The 26,187-nt window shown below is 41.4% G+C and overlaps 1 protein-coding gene across 1 annotated transcript; it reads right to left on the bottom strand.

Moving 5' to 3' along the window:
- Positions 1-7,711: 7,711 nt before the first annotated feature.
- LOC107290828 (erlin-2) lies at positions 7,712-25,906 on the bottom strand. Its single transcript, XM_015819754.1, has 12 exons — positions 25,850-25,906; positions 22,331-22,453; positions 21,482-21,563; positions 19,549-19,595; positions 17,585-17,646; positions 17,171-17,296; positions 15,855-15,928; positions 15,159-15,217; positions 14,392-14,483; positions 13,250-13,339; positions 9,943-10,022; positions 7,712-8,880 (listed from the first exon to the last, which is right to left on the bottom strand). The coding sequence occupies exons 2-12, from the start codon at positions 22,435-22,437 to the stop codon at positions 8,692-8,694; spliced, it is 1,008 nt and encodes a 335-aa protein (XP_015675240.1). The 5' UTR covers positions 22,438-22,453; positions 25,850-25,906; the 3' UTR covers positions 7,712-8,691.
- Between the last annotated feature and the right edge of the window lie 281 nt (positions 25,907-26,187).

Genomic DNA, 26,187 nt, shown 5'->3' with positions numbered 1-26,187 from the left:
TGGCCCGCGGGATTGGGAGGAGAGGCCGGAAAGAGGCGGGGCTAGCACAGCTGACGGGGACCTCGTCGTCGGCCATTTTGGAAAGGTCGGGAAGGGCGAAGCGGGGAAAGGAAGAGGGAGCAGTGGAGTGGGGAGGCTGCAGCGCGCATGCGTGCCACTAGCAGGCGCCGAGAAAGCTGGAGACGCGCGTGGGACGCTTGTACCGAACAGACGGGCGGGCGAGCGGGTGGAGAACACGCGTGTACGAAGAGCGCCGCACCTGGCGGGGTTGTGAGGAGGATTAAGGTTGCAGTCCGGGTGCTAATGTCAAATCCTTATTGCAACACAGGGTTGCAAATCCATCTTCACCTTCCATAATAATAATATAATATAATATAATATAATATAATATAATATAATATAATATAATATAATATAATATCATATCATATCATATAATATAATAATATAATATAATATAATAATATAATATAATATAATATAATATAATATAATATAATATAATATAATTAATATAATATAATAATATAATATAATATAATATAATATAATATAATATAATAATATAATATAATAATATAATATAATATAATATAATATAATATAATATAATATAATATAATAATATATAATATATTATAATATAATATAATAAATATAATATAATAATATAATATAATATAATATAATATAATATAATATAATAATAAATATAATATAATAATAAATATAATATAATATAATATATATAATATAATTAATATAATATAATATAATTAATATAATATAATTATAATATAATAAATATAATAATAATAATAATAACAACTTTATTGTCACTTTGAATGTACACCAATCGGCATACATCAAAATGAAATTTCGGTTGCATACAGCTCTCAAAGAGTCGCCACCTTGTTCGTGGCCAGCTCAAGTTTCAGACCGTCCATTTTAGTCTCGTGGAAATGGAGCTCCGTGTGGATTAGCCCTCAAATTAGCTTGTATTCCTGCACAACAACCTCGCCTCCTTTCCTTTTTCTGATCCTGACTCTTCCATCTTTTCCTTAAAAGGTGCACAAGTGATGATGATGATGATGATAGTGATGATGATAGAGTTGGAAGGGAGTTTGGAGGTCATCTAGTCCAATCCCCTGCTCAGGCAGGAAACTCTATACCATTTCAGACAAATGGCTGTCCAATCTCTTCTTAAAAACTTCCAGTGTTGGAGCATTCACAGCTTCTGGAGGCAGTTTGTTCCACTGGTTAATTGTTCTAACTGTCAGAAAATTTCTCCTTAGTTCTAGGTTGCTTCTCTCTTTGGTTAATTTCCATTCTTGTCCTCCCTTCAGGCGCTTTGGAGAATAGCCTGACTCCCTCTTCTTTGTGGCAATCTCTGAGATATTGGAAGACTGCTATCATGTCACCACTAGTCCTTCTCTTCAGTAAACTAGACATACCCAATTCTTGCAACTGTTCTTCGTATGTTTTAGCCTCCAGTCCCCTGAGCATCTTTGTTGCTCTTCTCTGTACTCTTTCTAGAGTCTCAACATCTTTTTTACATCGTGATGACCAAAACTGGATGCAGTATTTCAAGTGTGGCCTTACCAAGGCATTGTAAAGTGGTACTAACACTTCATGTGATTTTGATTCTATCCGTTAATGCAGCCTAGCATTGATTGTGTTGGCTTTTTTTGGATGCTGCAATACACGGCTGGCTCCTATTTAAGGGATTGTCCACTAGGACTCCGAGGTCCCTCTCTCAGTTACTACTATTGAGCAAGGTACCACCTATACCAGTGATGGCGAACCTTTTAGAGACCGAGTGCCCAAACTGCAACCCAAAACCCACTTATGCATCGTCGGGTGCCGGGTAGGTGTGGCCATTGAGTGGGTGTGGTTCATTGGGTGGGTGTGGCCCCATTGGGTGGGCGTGGCTGCGGTGGTAACAGCAGACTGGGTGGGACTAAAAAGTTCAATCAATCAATTCCAACTTTGCAAGATTTTTTTTTCCCGCAGAAGTTGAAATTGACTGATTGATTGAACCTTTTTTTTTTTGTACACGGCTGTGGAGGCCTAAAGCGAAAAGGTTTTATAAAACCCAGCTGAAGGCCTAGGACTGGGGCGACAGCGCGCGTGCCCACAGAGAGGGCTCTGAGTGCCGCCTCTGGCACCCGTGCCATAGGTTCGCCACCACTGACCTATACTGTACCTGTGCATTTGGTTTTTCTTGCCTAAATGTAGAATCTTACTTTTTTCACCAGTGAAAGGTGGCAGCAGGCGTGCTTGCTTCTGGGATACATGAAGTTCCCTAGTCACCTGCCCCCATTTCCTGTGCAAATACACAGCCAGGTTTCTCCACTTGGGAGTTTTCTAATTTATTTCTGGAAACCTTTTGGTTTCTCTATGCTTACACTGATCTTGCTTTCCTCCTTTTCTGTTTCTACCTTGGCTCATTTCTGGATGGCTCATTGCTTGAGCTCCAAGAATGGTCTGTACTAGTTGACCCCAACCGGGTGGCTTGTGCACGCTTGTTTGGACACACATCTTCCCCATTGATCAGAGAGAAGCTGAAAGCTGGAATCCAATGTATCTGAAAATGCAAGATTTTCATTTTAAGAAGAGAGAAGAATAGTGGTGGTGGGGGGAGAGGTTTGGGAAGGATGGGATGGATATCATCATTAAAGATTCCATCCAAACCTCCCATATTTGTAGAGCCACTAAGACTGATTGGGACAACTTGCTCAGCTGTAATGCTTTTGGTTTCCGCCAACTGTTTCATTAAATAAACCACAGCATCACACAAATGTGAATTCAGCTGACACCACCACCCACCCAACCTTGTTCCCCAAGTATGGACTATCTTTCCCATCTGTACTTGCCAATAAGATAAGGAACACACAGTGCTTGCTTTTCTCCAGGACATTTATAAAATAGTGAAACACACGTTTCAACCTTATAAAGGCATAAATGATTTATGCCTGAAGTTTAAAAAGATGAAAGATCTCTGATAATCAAGTTCTAGTGATCCCCGCAGGAGTGCTTGGCAGAACAGCTCCATAAAATGTCTCAATTTAAAATAAGACTTTTTGTTTTTTTGGTGTGTGTGTTTCCTGTGCTCAGGAAATGTTTCCAAGATACTATCCAATTCTTAGATTCTTCAACTATTTTTGTGCCTCCCTCCCACCAACATTATTTCGAACCCCAGCATATGTGCAGTAACTCCTTATTTTTCGCTCTGAAAAGAGATTCCCTAAACACACACATTAAGGTGTACTTATTCTAAAAGCAAAGAACATTTTTATTGAGTCATTACAATAAATATCAAAATGTACCGGCAGTTTAATACACAATTTTCTAAGGAAACAATCGAACAGATTAGAAACACAGCAGCATGGCGGAACGGCAGATGTCCCAAAAGCCACCAACATTGATTGCCTCCTTCCGTGGAGAGCTCATTTGAAGTGTAAAAGTCCTTTTTCACATCCTTGCATACAGGAAATAAGCGTTATTTTGTTCAATGGTGATAAAAAAAGGAAATAGAAAAATTAGTTGCTCAAAACCCGAAGAGTGAGCAGTGGAGAAAGGCTCGTTTTAACAAAGCAGTTCTCTCTTGTGTGCGCGTTCTTTTACATAGACGGAACACAAAAATCAATATTTCTAGTACTTAATGGGCTGGACAGAATTTAATTATCAGGAGAAATCATGCACATCTTAATTACAGAATGCTGCTTTTTTTTTTAAATTGAACAGAATTTTAAAGTTCCATTTAGTTAGTCCATATAGTTAAAAAATCCTAAAGATTTATTCTAAGCCATGTTTTTATATATCAGCGTCATATAAAAAGTCACATAATATACTTTGGCTTTGCTGGAATTTAGTATTTGCTGTGTGTGTGTGTGTGTGTGTGTGTGTGTGTGAGAGAGAGAGAGAGAGAGAGAGGGAGAGAGAGATCCTAATCTTTTATACATGAAGAAAAAAATCAAATGCCACTGCTCCTGTAAATCTTATGTGAATGCGATTTCACATAATCGCATTATTGAGTCTGCAAACTTTAATAGGAAGAAAGCTCGAAAAATAGTACCTTTCTATTGGAAGATCGGACATAACTCAGGCAATGAAATCCAACTGTACAATTCAGAAATTAGGACAAATCGTTACAGACCCATTTTAGTGCCGAAGCTATTTTACCGTACCATTTCTGAACTATTAGTTTCTAGCTTTCTGTACTTTCAATTGACAAGGAAAAACCTGTGAAGTCCACATGAAAACAAACAAGCTTAAACAATTCAACGAGAACATGGCTGAAGCCAGAAGTACGGATTTAAATATCAGCATGATTTTGACTACAGTATTTTTTGATACAAACAGAATCTGAATACTTTTGCTGCCAATTAATTGTCCTATAGGAGCTACATCAATCTTTTGCAGCTGCTGTTGGAAGGTCAGATGGTAACTGAGGATGAACACCGGGCAGTGTATGATAAATAGAAGCACATCTATGAAGAGAAATACTTTTTCTAATATACCTCCTCCAGCCCAGTCAAATTCCCTGTGGTATACACCTTCCGTGACCTCCAGATGTGTCGCACCTCTGTTTCCTAACACCTGGAGAATGAGGAAATGTAATCTTGTACTGCACATTTCAGTGTCAAAACTTTGGCTTGGGCACCTTAAGGTCCCAATATTTTCAGAATTAATTTGATATAGCCTCAGATTGGGTTCACCCTTAACAAAAATAATTCCTTCTTTTGTTTCGTCCTAGTGAGAAACGCTTTTTTTGAAGGATAGAGGAATACATTACAAAGCCACATGTTAAAAGGACCTAATGCTTTATGATTTGCATTTACCAGACATGGAAGAATACCAAGTTACTTTATAAGGTCCGAGATGGTCTTTAAATCAGAATGGTAAAAAAAAACAAAAACTACACTCCTGATGTTATTGCAGTTCTAGGGGCTTCAACAAGCAGCCCCAATTCAGAACAATGCACTGTGAGAAAGCCTGTGGCACATTTAATGGGTTTCTCCCCATGAATTTGGGGGTAAGGACACATAACTCTTGCAAGCCTTTATTCGTGCACAACAAAAAAAGTCACACAAAGAGAAGTACACTTCATGCTTTTGCTCTGCTTTCCCTACAGTCTATATTGTATTGTACATAAGCACTATTTAATTCAGCTGCACAGTAAAGGCCCAATTCTAACACAAAACGGGACACCGGTGTCTCAGCTATCCCCCTGTCAATTGAAGGGTGAGGGTTCACATGATTGAATGCTGCTGTATTAAAAATGTATTCCCCAGAAAGCTAGTATCTCAAGAATACCAACCAATCAGATACACACGCAAGGTATTGTTATATTTAATTGACCTGGCCAATTGTGTGACCTCCCTAGTGCTGGCAATTTGAAGTATAACACAACCCAAATATAAGTCTTATCGCCTCCATAAAAACTCATATAACAGCAAAGGTTATTCATAGGATAAAGCAGTTTCCTTAGATTCATAATTAAGGGTATCTTAGCACCGTCATGCTGGCTACTAAGATTCTTTTTTTTCCAGTTTTAGTGGAACAGGCAGATGTTCTCCATACAGCTTCCTTCGCTCCAGAAGAAATCTGAATGTTACATTAGCTCAGCTTTACACAATGTGGTAAAAAGCAACTGCAGGTGGAGAAATACGCTAAGGCAGGGGTGTCCAACCTTGGCAACGTTAAGACTTGTGGACTTCCAACTCCCAGAAACCCCAGCCAGGGTGGCTGGCTGAGGGATTCTGGGAGCTGAAGTCCACAGGTCTTAAAAGTTGCCAAGGCTGGACAGCCCTGGGCTAAGGAAAAGCACATTTGAAATTTAAGGCACATGTGGCGAAGCGCCCGAGACGCCTTTAGTTTGCAGGCCATGGATTCTAAATAGCGGTCCCCGTTTTATAAAGAGGCTCGCCTCAATCTCGCTTGCACGTTGAGAAAAAAAAAAGAAATGTTAATGTGGAAACACCCCTCTCCCAAAGTCATACTTCAAGAACCAAGGACTATAATCAGACTGACAAAAAAATTTCCCGGGGAGATACAAAACCAGCATGCCATAAAGGTCACCCTCTCAATTAGGTGATGGAACCGAGGGACAGAACAAGAGGGATTTTTCACTAGCATATTCCGAGAAAGGTGCATGATGACAACTGAAAATTGACCAGGTTGTTTGGGGGGGGGGGAATAGAAAAGGAAAGAGAACAAGAAGCAATCATAAAGTTGTTTTTTTTTACTTGGTCTTTGTCCAGCATAGGCAAAGCATACTTTAAAAAGGACCTAGGAAAGCTTGCATTCCTAACACATTATGGAACAGACACAAAAGATGATTTAGCAAGAGGGCTTATTCAAGCCTTGTGGCAACTGGGCACTGACCTTATAGTGGGAGGCACTGATTATACTTAGATGACAAAAGTCTTTTGAATATCATCACTTAAGAGGTCTGGGGTTCTGCCAGTTTCAAGATATTATAGCCCTACTTGCTACAGCTTAAAAGAAGGAAAATGTATGCTACTGGTACACCAGCTATTCAATCAGCAAATGTTGATCAGTGATTTTTTTTTAATGGTTCCCCTACTACAAGGAGCAAAAAAAAAAAGCCTTTGTTACAGACTGTTTGGATGACAAATAGGATTTCAGGCCTAGAAGGGTTCTTACCCCAAATACCTTGGGGTTAGAGCAGAATATTTTGGCAGGATGCCCTATTAGTTTATATCACTTTGTCTCAACTTTTACAACTTTTAAGACATGTAGGCTTCAACTCCCAGAATTCCCCAACCAGCCATCATGGTTGGCTGGGGATTCAGGGAGTTGAAGTCCACACATCTTAGTTGGTAAGACTGAGAAACACTAGCCCATGCAAGATAAATATTTAGCACAGGCCAACAAGAAGAATGAAAAAGTCCTTCTGTTTCCAGAAAGTTCTCTCAATCTGTTTTTTGGAGCAAGCCATTTCTAGGAACACATGCAACCCCCAAACCCCATTCTTAATGGAAATATACACACCTAATGGAATAAGGGCACCATCTGAGACATCACTGGCTGCTGAAGGAAGGATTCAGATGCAACTGGGTATTTTGAATTACTGCTTGCTGGATTGGCCCCAGGGGAAAAAAAAAAGTGTTAAGAATCGGTTCCCAAACTATTTCACCTACTTGTGGATCACTTCAAAGGGCAGCCTTCTAGAACAGTGTTTCTCAACCTTGACAATTTTAAGGCATGTGGACTTCAACTCCCAGAATTCCACAGCCAGCATTGCTGGCTGTGGAATTCTGGGAGTTGAAGTCCACATGCCTTAAAATTGTCAAGGTTGAGAAACACTGTTCTAGAATATAGCAATGCTGGATGTGTGCATTTTATCCATAAAGCAGTAGAACAGGAGAGACCCCGATGCTGCACAATTGGAGACTAGTCAAGCCAGAATGCATCCCTATCTGATGAGACTTGATCAATCTGATCTGGGTTCTGCAAAGGGGCTGCCAATTACCCGGTGAACCACAATGGTATGGCTAGTAGATTGTGTTAAGATCATTGAATCAGTAGTTACCCGGGTCCATTCCAGACCGTCTGCTGAAAACCAGAATCACATTATGTTTCTCTACCGATTCCCTCTATGAATTGCATGTTATTATAGAAGAAACTTCCAGATGGATGACAAGCCCTTCTCCAGGAAAAGTTGCCTTTAATGTAAGGGCAAAAGAAACATCTCACCTGACATTTGTCCTAGGACTGTCCCAACCAATTTCTACAAGGTGGAAAGGTGGACCTTGGATCTAGATGTGCTTTGCGGATCTTGAAATAAGCACCAATCGACAGATCTTTAGTTAATGTTTAATGCTCCAAGTTTCCATGCCAAGGCTTTTAATCTGTAGTGTTGTTTTTTTTTTTGTTTTAAAAAAATCAAAATTAGCACCTTTATTTTTGAAGGAATAGGCTGCCACTGACTACTGGTGAAATCCAATGACTGGAGACTACGCTCGTGAATGCAAATAATTCAACATGCAGAGATGATCTGCTCATCCACATATTGTCCCCAAAAATATTAGCCTACTGAACCGTATGCCCTTCAGAAGAGTTGGGACTGTAACTCATGGGCTTCCCGGTCAACTTCCCCAACAACTTACATTCTGGGGAGTTGGCAGTTCCAAGACTTCTAGAAGGAATCAGTTTGGGCTATATCAAGACTAATTTTCCAACACCAAAAGAAAGAGCGAGTCCTTTTTTCAATTCTCCAAATGTTTTTTTTTTTTTTTTCCTATGGGGCGGACCTATAGTATATGTACAAGTATAAGAGGATAGTTGAGTTTCTCACATGAAAAGGTTTCTCTTGCTCCAAAAATAAATCTGAGCATGCTTTATCTAATTGAAGTGGAGGCAGAGTCAATCATGGGGACCCCGCCTCTTCTTTTAGCATGATTCACTGTTGCTCTCTCCATCGGCACAAAGATCAATAAGGCAGTGTATCTTGACCGCTAAGAAAGATGAAGTCAGGAGTCTGAGTTGCAGTGCTTCTTCAGACTGTCTTTTCAGAACAGAAAGGGTGTTTTTTTCTTTCTAGCCCAATGGGCTCAATGGTTCCCCACTCCCTGGAAGGTAGAGACCGCACATCAAATAGCCAAACGCCAGTTTGGATGGCTTCAGACAGGGGTTGTGCTGCCCTTCTGTCTGTTCCCGACTTCACAAATCTTCCCCTGTTTCCAGCCAATTTTCAACTTTTAGCTCCTCTGCCTGTCCTTCAGAAAACTTAGTGGGAGTCGCACCGTGGTCCATAAACATGTTGGGTATATCTTTGCCAAAGTAGATTTTGCTATTGGAGGCAATCGCTTTGTATTTCATTAATTGCAAGTATTCCGGAGTCAGTTTTAGCTGCAAGGAGAGAGAAAGAGAGGACACCCACAGTCCAGTTATGAAAAAGAGCTTTCAAGACTTCTGCTCAGTCTTTGGATTCAATTATCAATAGTGTGGCTTATAATACTTCAAAAACACAAAAACAGACACACACACCCCCCACACAAATGTGCTAAAAGGTGGCTGGTTAGTTGATTCAGCCACTGCCTTGCTGTGTTGTATAATTAGGCTACTGTATTAAGCCGTAGTTTATTTGTTTGAATATAGCACAATATCCAGAAACACTCTGAACAAATGGGAACTTTTTAGTTCTTTTCAACCAGACATACCCTTCTGAGATTCGAACCTGGGCTGTCTGCATGTTAGGCAGATGTATTAACCTCTAGGCCACAGGTTCTTTCTCACTTTGTCAGCTATGAGACAGGGGAGAAGAATTATCTTGAGTTTGGTGCACCCTGTCGGCCCAAAACCCTGCCCTTTGTGTCCTGATCATTGTACACTTGAGGACCTCATGGCAGCGTGACAGAGCGCAATTAATGTTGCTAGTTTCTGGGCAAGATCTGTTTAATTTGTATATATTTAAAATGTTATGTCATATAGTGTGTCTTATTTTGACTGTGATGCTTCCGACACAAATAAACAAACAAGCACAATATCTTTACATGGGGGAAACATAGCTATTAATCTACCTTTGGGACTTAGCACGTTGTGTAAATATCGTATGTATCTTATAATATCTCAGTGCTGCGGCTATAAGTATGATGTTGGGATTATGTGAGAGAAACATCTACTTCTGTGTCCAGGAGGAAAAGGAAAGCCTAGCATGGTTTGCCGGCCACAAACTGGTCCATCAATAAGTAACTAGAAAAGTCAATGGTTACCAAGTAATCAGGAACAACTTTTTAAATCAATAAGGTTTTTGGAGTCATACAGATTCCATCAACAACCTGAGGATGGAGGCGCCCAGCCAAGGGCACTGCAGTGCAGTGAGACTAAAGATCAAATCAACTTTAAAGCTTCTGCAGTTGCAGCATCAATAAACTGAGCTCCAGGCCACTGAAGCACGGCTGAATCTCTCACCTTGTTGGCTTCGGCGATCTTCAGGGCTGTGTAACATTCAGCATCCGCTTTCGCTTTTTCTCTGGCGAGGAATGCGGCATCTGCAAAAAGCAGGGAGGTGGGTGAATAAGAGTTCCAAACACGGAGAAGTCTCAAGAGACCCTGAAATTGTGAAAATTAAAATTAAAGGAGGAGGAGGCATTTTCTAGAAGAAGAAAGGCTGATTTCCATCTTCAGAATTGGTCAAGTAGCTCCACAGTTTCCATTTGGAGTCATTCGTTCTCTTTAGCACAATCTTGCTCAGAACAACACGAACCAAAAGCTTACAGCCAACCGTCAAGAGGACAATCTGGAGGAGGAAAATGGAGCAGAGCAGAGCAGTTTTCCTTAACATGATATCCTGCAGGCATTCCGGACATCACCACAGCCAGTAGTGTGAAGGGCACCAGGTTAGGCAAAGTGAGAAGGCGGGATCACCCTGGCACGGCCAAGATCTAACAATGCGGTTAGGTTCCGGTTAAAAACTCAAAACTTTTCTGTGTGAAACCTACAGGTAAATCAGATGCTTTTCTGAATCAAGTGGAACAGATATAATTTAGACTGTTTCTAGTTTCTGAGCAAAAGGTCCAACTCCCTCCCCCCCCCCAACACACACACACAAGAGTCAGTGAGGTAGAGATAGCTGGAATTAGATCTGGGAGATGAGACTTCAATTCCCTATAAAGCACACGGCTGAACGACAGCACTGATGGAAAAGTACAAAGAATTCTGATTCTGCCTACGCTGACAGCCCACGTCACCCTCCGCTTCCTACTTCCACTGAAATGTTTTTGTTCAGCGCCAAGCATAATCTGTTGCATAACCTTCCACCCCCCAGGAAAACAAACCAATAAAAAGAGTTGCAGCGCTTTGATAGTTTGCAAAGCTATTATTCTAAAGAGAAAGACTTTCCAAGTTTAGAAAGTAACCACTAAATATGACAATTTCTGTTGGTAAGTGAGACATTTGTTAAGTGAGTTTTGCCCCATTTTTACCAATTTTTCCTGCCACAGCTGTTAAGTGAATCACTGCAGCTGTTAAGTTAGGAACATGGTTGTTAAATGATTCTGGCTTCCCCACCGACTTTGCTTGTCAGGTTGCAAAAGGGGATCCCGTGACCCCGGCAGACAATGACCAAGCCGTCATGTGACCGTGTAAAAAGTTCGTAAGTCAAGCTTTACTATACAGAAGCAATACAGGTAATGCTCGACTCACAACCACTTGTTTTAGTGACTGTTCGAAGTTAACACTGGTCCTGAAAAAAGGGACTGGTGACTTTTTCACACTTACGACCTTTGCGGCATCCTCACGATCAAAATTCAGATGCTTGGCAATTGGCTCGTATTTGTGACGGCGGCAATGTCCCGGGGTCATATGATCATCTTTTGTGCCTTCCTGACAAGCCAAGTCAATGGGGAAGTCCGTACTCCTGCTGTCTTGACACCCATCCACCCACACATCCATTTCTGTTCATATACCAACGCACCAATCCCAACAGCCCGAAGGGTGTGCAATTCAAGGGGTATACAGTAAAGCAGGGGTCTCCAAACCTGGCCCTTTTATGACTTGTGGACTTCAACTCCCAGAATTCCTCAGCCAGGCACGTGTGCCTGGCTGAGGAATTCTGGGAGTTGAAGTCCACAAGTCATAAAAGGGCCAGGTTTGGAGACCCCTGCAGTAAAGTATCCAATTGCCAGAGCAGTTACATGAGTCTCAACAAAGCCCCAAGTTTGCTACTTAGGATACAGCTGGATGTTCTATCTTCTCTCCTTCAATCGCTTAGGATACAGCTGGAACGTTTCAAAGGCCTGGCACTCAGCAACACGTCTAGATGTAAAAGCAAGCTATTAGCCCTCTGCCAGGACCTGCCTAATGAGGAGCTGCGGATCTGTAAGACACTAATTAGCTCCTTGGGGACATGCTGCATTGCTTGACAAGCTTCTTAATGAACCTAGCTTAGCAAACTGGTGCTTAGAGGCGGCCTAGAGGAGCTTTTTCCCTGCTCCAGCAGCTTATTCCCAAAAAGGATCAACGAACGGGCAATCCTCACGTCAGCATCTCCTTCTTACAAGCCCAGCTTGAAGCCTTTGGCTCGGTGGCACAACACATGCTTTATAGGCAAAGTGCCCAGGTTCAATCCTGGCTTGTGATGCAGAGAAAAACCCGGGTTTTAAGCTCTTATTAAGGAGCCAGGGCCAGTTGGTGGAGATGTCACCTGGGCAACTTGTGATCCAGATGCCAATCTCCTAGAACTTCAAGCTAATTTCAAAGCCTGTGCACAAGGGGGATAGGCAGGATTGGGTTGTTTTTTTTTAAGGCCTGCAGGTTGGGGAAGTGAAGAGAAATTGTTGGAAAAAGGAGGGGTAGCCAATTCATTCTGCCTCATTTGGGGCACGGATAGGACGCTGGGTTGACAAGCAGCAAGTCCACATTCGAGATCTAAATGCTAACACGGGATGGGGTGAGTTCCCATCATTCCCTCCAGCTCCTGCCGACCTTAACAGTTCAAAAATGTGCATTCACAAGTAGATAAATAGGTATCACTTCGGTTGGGCACATTAACAGGGACATGAAAGGAGCCCTCAACTGGGCATCCCCCGGGCAAACAGTGATGTCACCGGCTCATCCTTTCAACCTGGAAGCGCCCCAGTGCCTCCGACACAAACGCAATGCGATTTGTTGCTCAAATCTGCCTACTGCACAGCCTTCAATGGAAGTTAGGAGAAACTTCCATTGGTAACAAGCAGTGGTAACAGCTAGTTTTCTGTTTCTTTGTTTAAATAGCAGTTCAAGAAGGAGGATTTAGAAGTGATGAGTAGCCTTTGCTGGAAGTTTTTAAGAGAAGCTGAATTATAACCGATGCTTTCATTTGGATTTCTGCACTAAGCAGCGGTTAGAATTCAATAGTCTAAATACTGTCCTTCCCACTCCATGATTCTATGATTTACCTCCTTATGGCTTAATAAAAACTGGAAAAAGCAAGGAAAAGATTCTTCCAAAGCCAGTGAAACGGGGAGAGGCTCCTACAGCTGAAGACAGAAGAATGTGATTAAACAGAAGCAAGTCACAAGATGCTGCTACTTCAGATTTTCACCACAGACGCTACCGATTCACCCCAAACAGGATCATCTCCATTAATATCATCAAGATTTTTTTGGGAATTTGCTTGTTCTATCTGGAAACTGCATTCATCTCCTTCCTAGATTTCTAGTCATCTTCAAACAGGGAACATTATTGGTGAGTTAAAATAATCAGACAGGACGGACACTTCTAAAACACGGCTGCTTACCTTCAATCTCAGATATTCTCTTCTCTGTTTCTTTTTCCATTACCTTCTGCCCATACGTTATCTCAGCCACCTGCGCAATTTTTTCTGCCTCTGCACAGGAGAGAAAACACTCCCAATTATTATAGGAGGCAGCAATGATGGTCAATGAAACTAGAATTTCCCGGAGCAGAGACGCTGCATTCATTGTATGGGTGTTTTCCCCCAAAGGCTTCTTAGAAATGATGACTTGTAAAGCTTTTCAGGAGTTTTTTTTCTCTCTTCTTTTTGGCAAGGTTTTTTTTTCATATTTTAAATTAGGATTTCTCTGCTGATCTCTGATGAAGATTAACTACCCTAGAGGAAGTTACGTTTGTCCCCCGTCATTTCACAAACTACCTGAGTATTTTTATTCTCAGAGAATTCACAGCCTGCAATCTAAAATTATTTTGAGCTCATATCCAGTTTGGATTAGATTCAGTGGGAATAATATTCCCTTATTTATTATATGCACAATGTAGATAGCATACTGAAAAGCAGAGACATCATCCTGCCAGCAAAAGTACGTATAGTCAAGGCCATGGTTTTCCCAGTTGCAATGTATGGCTGTGAAAGTTGGACCATAAGAAAGGCTGAGCGCCAAAGAATTGAGGCCTTTGAACTCTGGTGCTGGAGAAGACTCCTTCGAGTCCCCTGGACTGCAAGGCGATCAAACCGGTCAGTCCTAGAAGAGATCAACCCCGACTGCTCTTTAGAAGGCCAGATCCTGAAGTTGAAACTCAAGTACTTTGGCCACCTAATGAGAAGGAAAGACTCACTGGAGAAGAGCCTAATGCTGGGAAAGATTGAGGGCAAGAGAAGAAGGGGACGACAGAGAATGAGGTGGCTGGATGGAGTCACTGAAGCAGTAGGCCTGAGCTTAAATGGACTCCAGAAGATGGTAGAGGACAGAAAGGCCTGGAGGAATGTTGTCCATGGGGTTGCGATGGGTCGGACACGATTTCGCAACTAGCAACAACAATACTTCTTAACCTCTGATTTTGACCTCCCTCTTTACTCTTTTGGAAAATGCAGTCCAGACAGACAAAACAGGCAATACCACCTCTTTATGTTCTGCATAATTCTACAAGAATAGTCAGACATGATAGCAAGAACTGCACACCAACCAATGAGAGCCTTTTTGCGTTCTGTTTCAGCCTCTTTCTCCACAACTTTCTGCTTCTGGGCTGCAATCAACAGTTTTGTCTTTTCACTCTCCCTAGAGAGGGGACCAAGACAGGCTTTAGCTAAAGGATTAAAATGACTTCCACAACAAATGGCACTTTCAAGTTACTGAATGGATTAGAATACATACGTATACGCACAAATAATGAGCACCAGAGATTCTACAGATGGCTCACACTGAACATTCATTCATTCATTCATTCATTCATTCATTCATTCATTCATTCATTCATTCATTCAATTTCTATAGTAGACCATCTCAGTCAATGAGTCTGGGTGGCTTACAATTAAAAAAATATATTACAATTAAAATACTAAAAACATTTTAAAACACTAAATAGGCATACGGGCAAGATACTTGGCTAGTTAGCAATACAGCCAGCAAACGGGGCCCTTAACACAGCGGCCCCCAACCTTTTGGGTACCAGGGACTGGTGCCGTGGAGAGAGGTTTTTCCACGGACTGGAGGGGGCGTGGTTTCGCATGCTGCCTGCATCCCGTGGGTGGGGCTTCACTTGTTTGCACGGCCCGGTGCTGATCCATGGACCGAGGTTGAGGACCCCGGCCTTAACACACGCAGTACATAAAACAGCCTGAGAAGTGTGTGTTTTTCCGTGTGTCATTTGACTGTAACTCTATAGTCCTGTAGGGTGTGTGCAATGCACGCACACATGCAGCCACTCTAAAGAAGAGAATTCCAGAAACTTACATGAGCTCATAATTTCTCCGAATTGCTTCTGGGATGTTTGGCTTTGTAACTCGGACTGCCTGATTGAACAGAAAAAGTGAGGATTATGAGGAAAGACTCTCAAAATGACAGTATTAAGAACCACACAACAGGTTGTTCAAAAGGGAAGAGGGATGGCATCCTGAATCTGTGAACAGGAAACTAGTGTGATTGAAGCAGGAAAGGAAACACCAGCTATCAAGCTGGGCAGAGTTCATAAGAGCTTTCAATAACTCCTTGTTTAGATGAATACCAAACTTATGATCTATTCAGACAGATAAAATTAAGCGTGGAAGTTGCCTAGACCTGGAACTTGAGACGCTTCCCTTGGGAGAAAAGATTACAATCCAGAACCAATCTAGAACCAAGATTTGGTAGAATCTCTGAACTTCAAAAGGGACAACATCAAGCTTAGTTTGCAATTCTGTCCTCTATCCCAGCGATTCTCAAACTCTCTTTCAGGGAGTCCATGAAGTCAACTGAATAATAAATATTTTAATTTTTCTCCATTTTAATAACTAAATATTGCTAGGTCTATCCCGCATTAACCAAAGCTCTTTGGGGTCCTCAGTCATTTTTAGGAATCTGAAGGGGTCCTGAAACCAAAATGTTTGAGAACTTTATCCAGTTTTGCGCAAAAATGTTGTCCTTGGGATAAACTCCAGCGTTTTTTGTTACCTGTATGATGAGTCCTGGAGCCATAGATGTCAGATCTTGTTGGAGAGCCAGTTTTAGGTTTTCATCAATCTGATCTAGGAAGGGATAAAGCAAACAGAGCATGAAACAAGAAATTGGGAACAAGCCCATTAGCCCTGTTGGTTCTTTGCCGATATACCTGCATGTGCAAACAGAAGGAATGAAGAGTAGGAAAGCAGTTGCACATGCTCACCCATTTACAACAAAGGCAATATTGCTGCCATCATGTTAAAAACAGGAGAGAATAGGACACATGGATGACAAGGCACTTATTCCCTGGAAGAAATTATAGGTTATTGCAGGGGTCTTCAAACTTGGCTCTTTTATGACTTGCGGACTTCAACTCCCAGAATTCCTCAGCCAACGTGCCTGGCTGAGGAATTCTGGGAGTTGAAGTCCACAAGTCATAAAAGGGCCAAGTTTGAAGACCCCTGGGTTATTGAGACAGTGGCTGCTTTAGAAGAAGGCCTCACTTTCAATCCCAACCCCTTTTATGTCAAAGATCACAGATACAAAATGTACGGATTTTCAAAATTTGCTGAACTTCCAGCAATGTTAGCCATGAGCGTGAATGGTGAGGAATACTGGGACTTATAATTCAGCAATATTTTAAGGATATCAGGGCCACCAAGAAGTAAGGAGATTATAATCTTTGACCAAACATTCATATAATCGATACACTTTCCAATATTCCTTTACTGCTAAATAGTTGTGGAGGTAACGTTAAGGAAATGGTGCCAATTTTCACTCCTGCCTCATCAACTAGACCTGCCAAAATTTAGTGATTATAAAACACTAAAGTACAAAACCACTGTTTGTTTTCAATTGACTGATTTGTTTTCTGAAACAAGATGAGGGTAGATTAGTGAAGAATATGTAATGTACTATTATGCGCTAGTTCTGGGTTCAAATGAAATGATGGATCGCACATTGCAACATTTAATTACTTCCACTGAGACTGGCTAAAAGCACCATTAATTTCTTGACTGATAGATTTTGTGTCATCAAATCGGTCTCTGCTCTTAGCACCCACATAGATTTTCTCTGCCCCATACCTGGTCTTTCGGGTTTTTCAATGCTGCCATTGATGTTAGGAAAGTAAAATCTATTGCGGTGGATTCAGTGATTTAACAAATATGTAATTGCTCTCAAATTATGGGAAAGAGAAAGGAAGACAGCTTAATGAAATTCACAAACCTAACCCTTAAATTCCTCCCATTCTAGAGACATTGTAACCCAACAGTTCTCTTCAGATATTTTAATTCAAGTATTGTGCACGTCCTGGTGAAGACACTCACCAAACAATTCAATATAAACTTCCTGAAGTGTGTGAACACTGCAAAACTGGTTCAGCTCATGGTGGATCTTGTTGAAGATGAGAGCCTTATCATAATCTGCAGTATAGTTCTTCACTATATCGTAGACTAAGGAGAGAGGAAAGGGGGTGTTAAAAAAATTGTGCAGGCAAGAAATGGCATCTCATTTGTTATCACTACAGCCACGGTTTGGGAACAGGAAAAAACTCAGTATTGTTGTCCAGGAACCCTGGGAATTGGGTAATTAAAAAAAACAAACCCCTAATTTTATTTCCTTGGTATGAAATGATCATATGATTTATCTTTCTTCCAGCACAATGGGTGCAGCCAGTTCTCATAATACCTGGGATCCCAAATCCAGCTCTGAGGAGAAAGAGGTTGGCAGTGATAACTTACCCGCACTTTGGATCAGGAAGTTCACAACCTCAATCCTGTCAAAATAAATCATCACTCCTCCACTGCAAAAGAAAATAAAAAGAAAAATCAAATGGGAGAGAGAGGTGAGCACCTGCTGGGATGGGTCACTTGGAAGGGAAGATGTGGAGAGCTGTGCTAATCTCTCTTGGCAAACAAACAAACAAACCAGGAGTTTGGTAACACCTTTTCTGACTAACACTTTCTATTAGAAGGCGTTAGGTTTTTCTCACGTAAGCTGACACCTTTTAATAAAATGTATTAGTTGGGAAAAGGTGCTACCAGACTCCTGATTGAAAGAATAAGGTGTCAAGAGGTAGCTCAGAAACTGAACTCTACCTGCCCCCAAACACCTGCAGTGGTGCTTTTGTTAAAAAGGGTAGCAATTCTAGATTGATTGATGCACATTAAGGGCACTGCAAGAGGCTTTCCTGTGGATAAGTAAAAGGGAAAATTGCCATCTTGTGGCAGAAGAAGAGCATTCTTCGTACTGATAGAATGAAACCGGGCCTCTTGTGTGCATGGGAAAAATAAAGAACTACTTTATTTACTACCAATAGTAATAGTGCCTTGGGTGCAATCCCAAAACAATTGGAGCACCGCTTGAACACCACTGGCAGTGACAAATTCACCCTCAAAATGGCAAAAGGCAGCTTTGCTTGGAACAGCCTAATATCCCGTGACAGTATCTTTAACACCATCAAGTGACAACAGCTGCCTATCCCAGGTCCTTGGGAAGGACTCGACAGGTGGATAAAAATGCCAAATCCAGTCTGAACCTCTGGCTGTGTGACAAACCATAATAATAATAATTTAAAAAATTGCACTGAAATAAGATGCCTGCAATTAGAATTCTGCTTAAAGACTTACAACATCAGGATTGGAAAAAAGGGAAGAGTCTGCATTTTCCCCACATGGGCTCCATAAATGGGGAAAGATATAAATAAGGGGTGAAACTGGAACTGAAATTGATGCTCTCTGAACTCGGTTGTTTTCTTGCAGAGGTTTCACAATGTCACCAAATTGGGGTAGTGAAACATCTGCAAGAAAGAAAGCAAGCTCAGAAAGAACCGAGGATCCCTCATTTCAACCCTGAGCTACTAATATTCTCCTCCATCGAAAAGAGAAATGTAAGACATGATTACATTAATTAGTCAAGCTACATAACTTGGGGTTGTTTTTTCCCCCAGTGAAATAATTGCAGCTTTGAATGCCAAACATCCTAGTTCCAGGTTTCAAGACCGAGAAACCAACTTTAGCTGAGCCATCTTTAAATACAGAGCCCTAGGCGTAGTTCCATCTCTGACCTTCTAGCCCTATCTTGCCTTTATTATTTTTATAAATAACTCAAGGCAGCGAACATAGCTACTCCTTCCTCTTCCTATTTTCTCCACAACAACAACAATCTTGTGAGGTGAATGGGGCTGAGAGAGATTGACTGGCCCAAAGTCACCAAGCTGGTTTTCGTGTCTAAGGCAGGACCTGGTTTTTAGCCTCGTGTCTTGATCCCTAGACCAGCGGTAGGCAACTTTGGCTCTTTTATGACTCGTGGACTTCAACTCCCAGAATTCCTGAGCCAGCATGGCTCAGCTTGGAAACCTCTCCCTTTCCCCTCAGCATGGCTGGCTCAGGAATTCTGGGAGTTGAAGTCCACGAGTCATAAAAGAGCCAAGGTTGCCTACCCTTGCCCTAGACCAAACTGGTAGGTCCATAGAAAGCCGAATACAGGATCATAGATGCAAGATGATTCCGTTTCCCATTTGCATCATCTTATCTGAAACCAGCAAAAATAACAGCACCACATTTTCCAAGAGGGAAGCACTAATCCAAGTTACAAAAAAAATATCCAGATTTATGTAGGTTAAAGCCTCCCTGCAACTGTGGAGAAGATAAAAGCAAAGAGATGGCAGATTCACCGATGGGTGTGTGTGTGTGTCCAACCTCACCTTGTGCCACATGGAACATTCTTTACTTCATCTGTTTGTAAGGTGGTCTAGAAAGCAGAAAGAAAGATGATTATTAAGCAACTTCTGCGACAAGAAAAAAACCCCCTTTTTTCTGGAATGGGGATGGGCCAAATTTGGCAACTGACAGTCCCATAACCTTTCAGAGGGGATAAACAGCAGCAGGAAACCAGGTAATGTGGCATCAAGGAGGTCACAACTGTGAAGAGATTCATCTTTTTATTTTTCTCCCTGACTTGGAGGAAGATGTTTAAATTGTTGTGCTACAATTTATTATTTACCGGTGCCAAATTATGTTTCTTGTCCCAGTGGAGCAGAAGAATAATATTGGGCAGTGCAGAGCTCCATGGGCTGCAAAAAGTGGCCCTGGGGCTACCCATCTTTGCACAGGGTTTGTATAGCATTGGTCAGTCTCTTTGGCTCACCTCAGGTAAATGCATCTAGCTCTACCTGACTATCTTAGCCCCATCTTCTCTGCAAGTTATCTGAGCCAGAAACAGACTGGCCATTCCAAAAGTTGCTTAACACTAGTTCAAGACAAATATATTCAAGTGCTGATTGAGCAGGTCTTGAAGATAATCTCTTTCCCCTATTGTGAAAAAGTGGAAGGTCTTGTTTGAAAACAGGTTTAAGGCCCATTCAGATAAGAAAAAAGGAAAAAATGTGAAGGAGCCCCATGCAAAGAACAACTTCATTTGCAGATCTGCATAGGCTCATTACAAAATTCAGAGGTAAAATTCCCTTTAACAACCCAGCACACCACTGAAAGGCTTAATAAAACATAGCAGAAAAAAAACAAACATATTATGGGACAATAAAATAATAAAGGTCAGTTAAGATCTAAGTCAGTCTGGGAAGTAGATAATAGGAAAGAAAAATAAATAAACTTTATTGCCAAATGGCAGTGTCCCACACACATGAAACCAGCTTTTCTACTGGAGTGACATAAGAATTAAACAAATTGGAATAATAAATAATGTTTGTGTCACAAGCTCGCATACATCTTGTCTGATTTATATGGATTATGTATTATTATTGTAAACCATTTGAGATGGATGGCTATATAAGTTTGATTAATAAATAAATGTGGAGTTTATAGCTTGCTACACTAATGAATGATGGTTACTGCAAACCAGAATTCCTGGTCATGGAAAGCAACTGGAAATCAAAACTGTAAGTATTCTAATTTTCCTCTGAAGACAAGCTAGGATCAGCCAGTTTCAGACTAAGCTATGATTATCACGAATGGGGAATTGAGATCCAAGAATGAAAGGTTACATTACAAATTTAAGCATGGACACAATTTCTCTTCATGCCACATTCCATTTTTATTCTACTTTTAACCCCCTCAAGCATTTCCCACATTCTTTTCCTTACTCAAACAACCTTTAACAGAAAACCTGGACTCTGAACCATGGGGTGTGGCAAGCTTCTTTCCTTCCTCCTTTCACAACAGTTACTACAGAACAGTTCCTGAAGCTTGCACCCATGATACACAAAGAGCATTAGAGGGTTACATATTAATTAACAAAAGATGCAGTTAGGAGCAGCTTCCATGTGGCAATTACAAGGTATAAATGTAAATCTGGCTTCAATCTCTTGATAATCTCTGGATGATACCGAATTTGAGTTTCTTTCTAGATCTCTATACTTTAGTAACAACATATTGAATCACGTATTTAAATTTTCCAATCAGTTAGGAGTTGATTTGCTTCGCCCCAACAAAATACAAACAACTGTGAATATTGAGCTAAGTAAAATATACATTGGACTGAAGTGACACCTCATATTGTCGGGATTAGAATCTACCAAGAAATGTCTATTTTAAGGGAGCATTCAAAACTGCTCTGGCACAACTAATAAGAGATCTGTGTGCTTCTCCCCCATAAGATAATTATATATAAAGGCAAGATACCTGTACTGATTTATAGGAAGTTATGAAGGGGAGCATTAGATGGAAACCAGGTCCACTTGTAGATGTCAGGAGTGCTCCTCCTCTGTCGGGGAGAAAGACATATATTTAAATCAGTGTTCTGGTTCTTTGACCAGAATTTCAGCTTTTTGACACCCTCAACAACCAGTTCCAGATTAGGTAGTGCATTAACAAACTCAAAGCTTGCTTCCTCACCATCACATTTTGCCTGCATCCTTTTATCAAAACTTTATTTACAACATTTATATGGCATCCTACAACACTGAAGATCTCTGCACAGCTCAGCACAAAGGCAATTACGCTGAGCTTGCAACAACCTCACAATCAGAGCCAGACTTTTCAATCTAACTACTCAAGTTATTTTCTCCAGTAGCAAAAGACCACAAGTGTCCCAAGCTAACCACTCTGCTGCTGCTATTTGGAAACATGTACAGGCAAATCTCAGTAAGCATATTCAGAATGAGATGCACTGCACAGTCCTCAAATGGTCTGGGACACGGGTGTCAAACTTGCTGCATCACATGATGTGTCGCAACTTTGTTTTTGCATTGCTGGAGCAGGGGTAGGTGCGGCCTCCGCATGATGCAACCAGCCCGCGCGCCGGCAGTTTGACACCCCTGGTCTAGGAGAAGCAAATTTTTGCAGCTGTGACATTCAACTTAAAGAACGCTCTCCTAACGAAAGTCATGCACAGCATCAGATTGAAAGAGAAGGGAAAAAAATATCCACATTTGGCATTTATTCAATCTCGCAATGCATATTTCTTAGCACACACGCAACAGTACAAAAAAAAAACAAAAAACACAGCTCCTTCCAAGCATCTGCCCTTACCTGTAGTAAACACCAATATGCCCTTCTTCAATCTTGTGTATTGCAGAAAAAAGAGCAGCTGCCACTAGGCTAGCAGCCAAAGCTGCAATGGCACCTAACTGAGTCATCCCTGAGAAAGTAATCCTGAGAAAGGTAAAAAAAAAAAAAAAAAGGGAGCGAAATAAGCACTTGTGTGAATCTGTGCAAGACACCACTTCTCTGCTTTGAGGACAGGCTGTCCTGTCTCATGTTATCGTTAATCTTACATGATCGGATCACATAATGCTTTCCTTGCATGATTGGATCAAAGTCCACACACCCAGCATACTTTTTCCATCAATAGGCAGCCGTTTGTTCTCTGAAAGAACTGGAAATTGGGTTACATATTTACTTTTAGTGTTCGATGACCAACCGTATTGCCATGGAATATTCAGGCTGTTTCATGTCATAGCTAGAAGATATGTTAACCTGTATTTCTTATTAAATTTGATTACAGTACTGTGACATCCTACAAATCTCAGCTGCTTTTTAGGGTGGCAGGAGCAAAATTTCAGGCCTCTCGGCAACAGGAATCAATTTCACAACTATCAGTGGTCATGGGCCCAATGAAATCTCATAAACTAGAAAGTGAATAAACCAAATTTCTTTTCACACCAAGGAGCCCAGCTTTATTCTTCTCTCCAACAGAGAGCATTATTTGTCTAATTTGCCAAATTTACCAACACCAAGTTATTGGAAAGCGTATATATAGTATCAATTTCATTCCTTAGATGTTTTGCCAACTACAGCATTCATGTGAAATAAAAATGTGATCAGAAGAGAACTGTAAGAATTGGGCTGCTGATTGTAACTTTTGCTACGTAGGACCTGATGCTGAACATTCAAATAGTGCCACAGACATTTTATTAATGTTAAACACAATCCATGGGTAAACTTCTCCAGCACAGACCCTAAGGAAATCTGTGGCTGGTGCCAACAGCACCATATTCTTCATGCAGAAATTAAGACTTTCCTGTGTCTCTAAAAGATAGGACTAGAATCACAATGTGGAAACAAGAGTTTGGCTAAAGTCTTTACAGTAAGTGCAAGAAATTTTCAGCTGTAGAATAGATTGCAAGTGATAGGTTCTCCTTTTCAATATTAAAGCAGAGATTGTTATAGGTCAGTGATAATGATGTTTAAGCCTCAAAAACGTGATTCTAATGAAATATACTGGTTTGCAATTCCCAATTTCTGGGTAGCACTAGGTCAGGCAAGAATACTGATGCTTTATCCCAGGGATGTCAAACTGTCGCCCACCGGCCAGATGCATCATGCCAAAACCACACCCACCACAGCTTTGGCAATGGGGAAAAAGTTGCGACAGTGCGACACGTCACGTGACGTTGCGAGTTTGACACCCCTGCTTTATCTTGATGAACCAGAGAATTGGACTAAATTACCCCATTGTCCTGTCCCATTCTAAGATTCATGGACCACGCTTACATTTTTCCTATCAGTATGGCCCAAATTCTGATGGGTAGTATGCTTGCTTTGTGATGCTGTGTTGTGTTTAAAGAAATTAGGTTGCAAAGAGCAAACAACCTCGAAATGCTAATGACTGCCTCTCATTCAAAATCCTCAGAAGCCTTCCAAGTGACTCACAAAAGCGCCCAAGTTGCCAGTTCTTTGAATTGTCAACCATTGCTACCGGTAGTCGTAAGGACGCCAGGCAGGAAGAATTTAGCATGTCTTTTCAATGCTTGTAGTTCATGCTTCTCTCAGCTTGCCAAACAGCTCTTTAGACAACCAAGAAGAGCTTAATCTGCAAGTACGCCTATGATTTGTGGCATATCCCAATGGTAGGAAATGCACATCAAGCAATCAGTTTCTGTAGGCTGCAACTATATTAAGTCAATGGTATTCCTTATTACCCAATTCTAAATTTTCACAACTGAAAAACAAATGCAGTGCTCATCAGCTTCATGAATAAAGTTCCAACAGAAGAGAATGAGGTAAGTTGCAAAAGTCACTAAGCTCATGATTTTTAAACAATAAGCTGTGACTGCTAAATAATGATGGTTATATGCATGAACTAAGCTTGATTACTTAACAACTGAACCAACTATAAGTTGTTCAACAAGTCCTGGCCTGGCATAGTGAAGTCAGGTATATTAACTTAGTCTCCTGACAAACTTAAATGATTTTTTTTTAAAGTTCACCTGGCACCTTTATCTATCTGTAAATGATTTTCTATTCTTCCCACCTTACCTATTCCTTTAGAACAGCAATGTCCAACCTTGGCAACTTTAAGACTTGTATACTTCAACTCCCAGAACTCCTCAGCCAGCAATGTTTTAAAGTTGCCAAGATGGGCCACTCCTGCTTTAGAAAGACAACTGTTTCGTCCTTTGGGACTTTGCTCTGCCTCCTTCCCCAGCCCTCATTTTCTTTGGATTACAAAGATAAGGTTTTATTGGACCGGATCTGTTGAAAAACATATAAAAATACACAAAAGAGTCCTTTACGTTAAGTAACCACGGAGCTCACACAGTTACTTTAAGCCCAGACACTCTCATTCCAAGGAATCTCGCAAGATTGTTGTGGGGAAATTCCCAAAGGAAGACACCCCCCCCCCCACCAACCTATCCGAGCTCTCCAGAGAACAGATATGAAAACTGTACATAAGTAAATGAGAGAAGAGCCACATAACAAATAGAGGAAACTGCTGTCGAAATTGTTCCACTAAAGAAAAAAGGCAACAGACTTTTTTTCCCTCAGGAGCCCAGAAGGGCTACCTGAAAGTAATAATAATAATAATGATAAAGTTGGAAGGTTTTACAACATCCCTGGAAGGCAACCAGACCTGGGAAAGCCGAGCTTGAATGAAATGAAAGGACCTGGCTGTGCCTTAAGCGGAGGACAAAATTTGCAGCTAAAAACTGGGACGTTATATTATTAGTGTTAATTAGACAGCCATTTGTCTGAAATGGTACTATAGGGTTTCCTGCCTGAGCAGGGGTTGGACTAGATGACCTCCAAGGTCCCTTCCAACATTATTATTAACTATTATTATTATTATTAACTATTATTATTATTAACTATTATTATTATTAACTATTATTATTATTAACTATTATTATTAATAACTATTATTATTAACTATTATTATTATTAACTATTATTATTAACTATTATTATTATTATTATTATTATTATTATTATTATTATTATTATTCATGGATTGTTTTTCCCTCCTAGCTTGAAGCCCATGCTTTCCATAGAGCATCAATAAAAAATAATCCTCCGTATATATTATTTTCTGCTCTCCGCGCCCATAGAAAAGGGGCGAGAGGAGCGAGAAGGCGGCCTGGCCAAAGCACCCGGTTGGGGAGGGAGGTGGAGATAGTAATGAGAGACTCCCTACAGCCGGAAAGAAGACGCGGAGCCCGGCCGGGAGCACCGCCGAGAGGGAAGAGAGGGAAACGAGGCGCCGCCGGCCTAGCAGGAAAAAGACAGCCAGGCGGATTGCGGCGCTTCGCAGCCCTTTGGCACACTTACGGCCGCCCGCGCCTCCTGCTGCTATGGCCGTCCTTGGCTTCCGGGTCAGTCGCGCTCCTGACGTCATCTGCCTGCGCCGCCGCCAAGGTTCAATGTTCGCCCCGCCCCTTGGCGTGCCGCCGCCGCCGCCGCCTTCTTTTTCTTCTTCTACTTCTCCTTCTCTCCGACAGAGGGCGCGAGAGCCCTTGGAGCCGTTCCTTCGCCGCCGGCTCCAGTTCCCTTCTTCAGCGTGTTAACCCGGAACGTCGGAATGGTGGTTTTTACCCAAGTCGGCGTTGAACTCAGCGGGGCAAGCAGACGCGTTTCCCAGAACGCAGCCTCGTCTGTGGCAAAGAAGG

The sequence above is a fragment of the Protobothrops mucrosquamatus genome, unplaced genomic scaffold, assembly GCF_001527695.2.
Source record: "Protobothrops mucrosquamatus isolate PMUCROS unplaced genomic scaffold, P.Mucros_1.0 scaffold977, whole genome shotgun sequence".
Lineage (NCBI taxonomy): Eukaryota > Metazoa > Chordata > Lepidosauria > Squamata > Viperidae > Protobothrops > Protobothrops mucrosquamatus.
Note: the sequence above shows the minus strand (reverse complement) of the source record. Positions and strands in the feature narration are given on the sequence as shown.

Coding starts and splice junctions, on each gene's coding strand:
- LOC107290828 (XM_015819754.1), bottom strand. CDS start 22,437: ATGACTCAGTTAGGTGCCATTGCAGCTTTGGCTGCTAGCCTAGTGGCA. Junction 17,647..19,548: donor AATGTTCCATGTGGCACAAG/GTGAGGTTGGAC, acceptor TTTCTTTTGCAG/TGGAGGAGTGATGATTTATT. Junction 14,484..15,158: donor CGGAGAAATTATGAGCTCAT/GTAAGTTTCTGG, acceptor TCCCCTCTCTAG/GGAGAGTGAAAAGACAAAAC.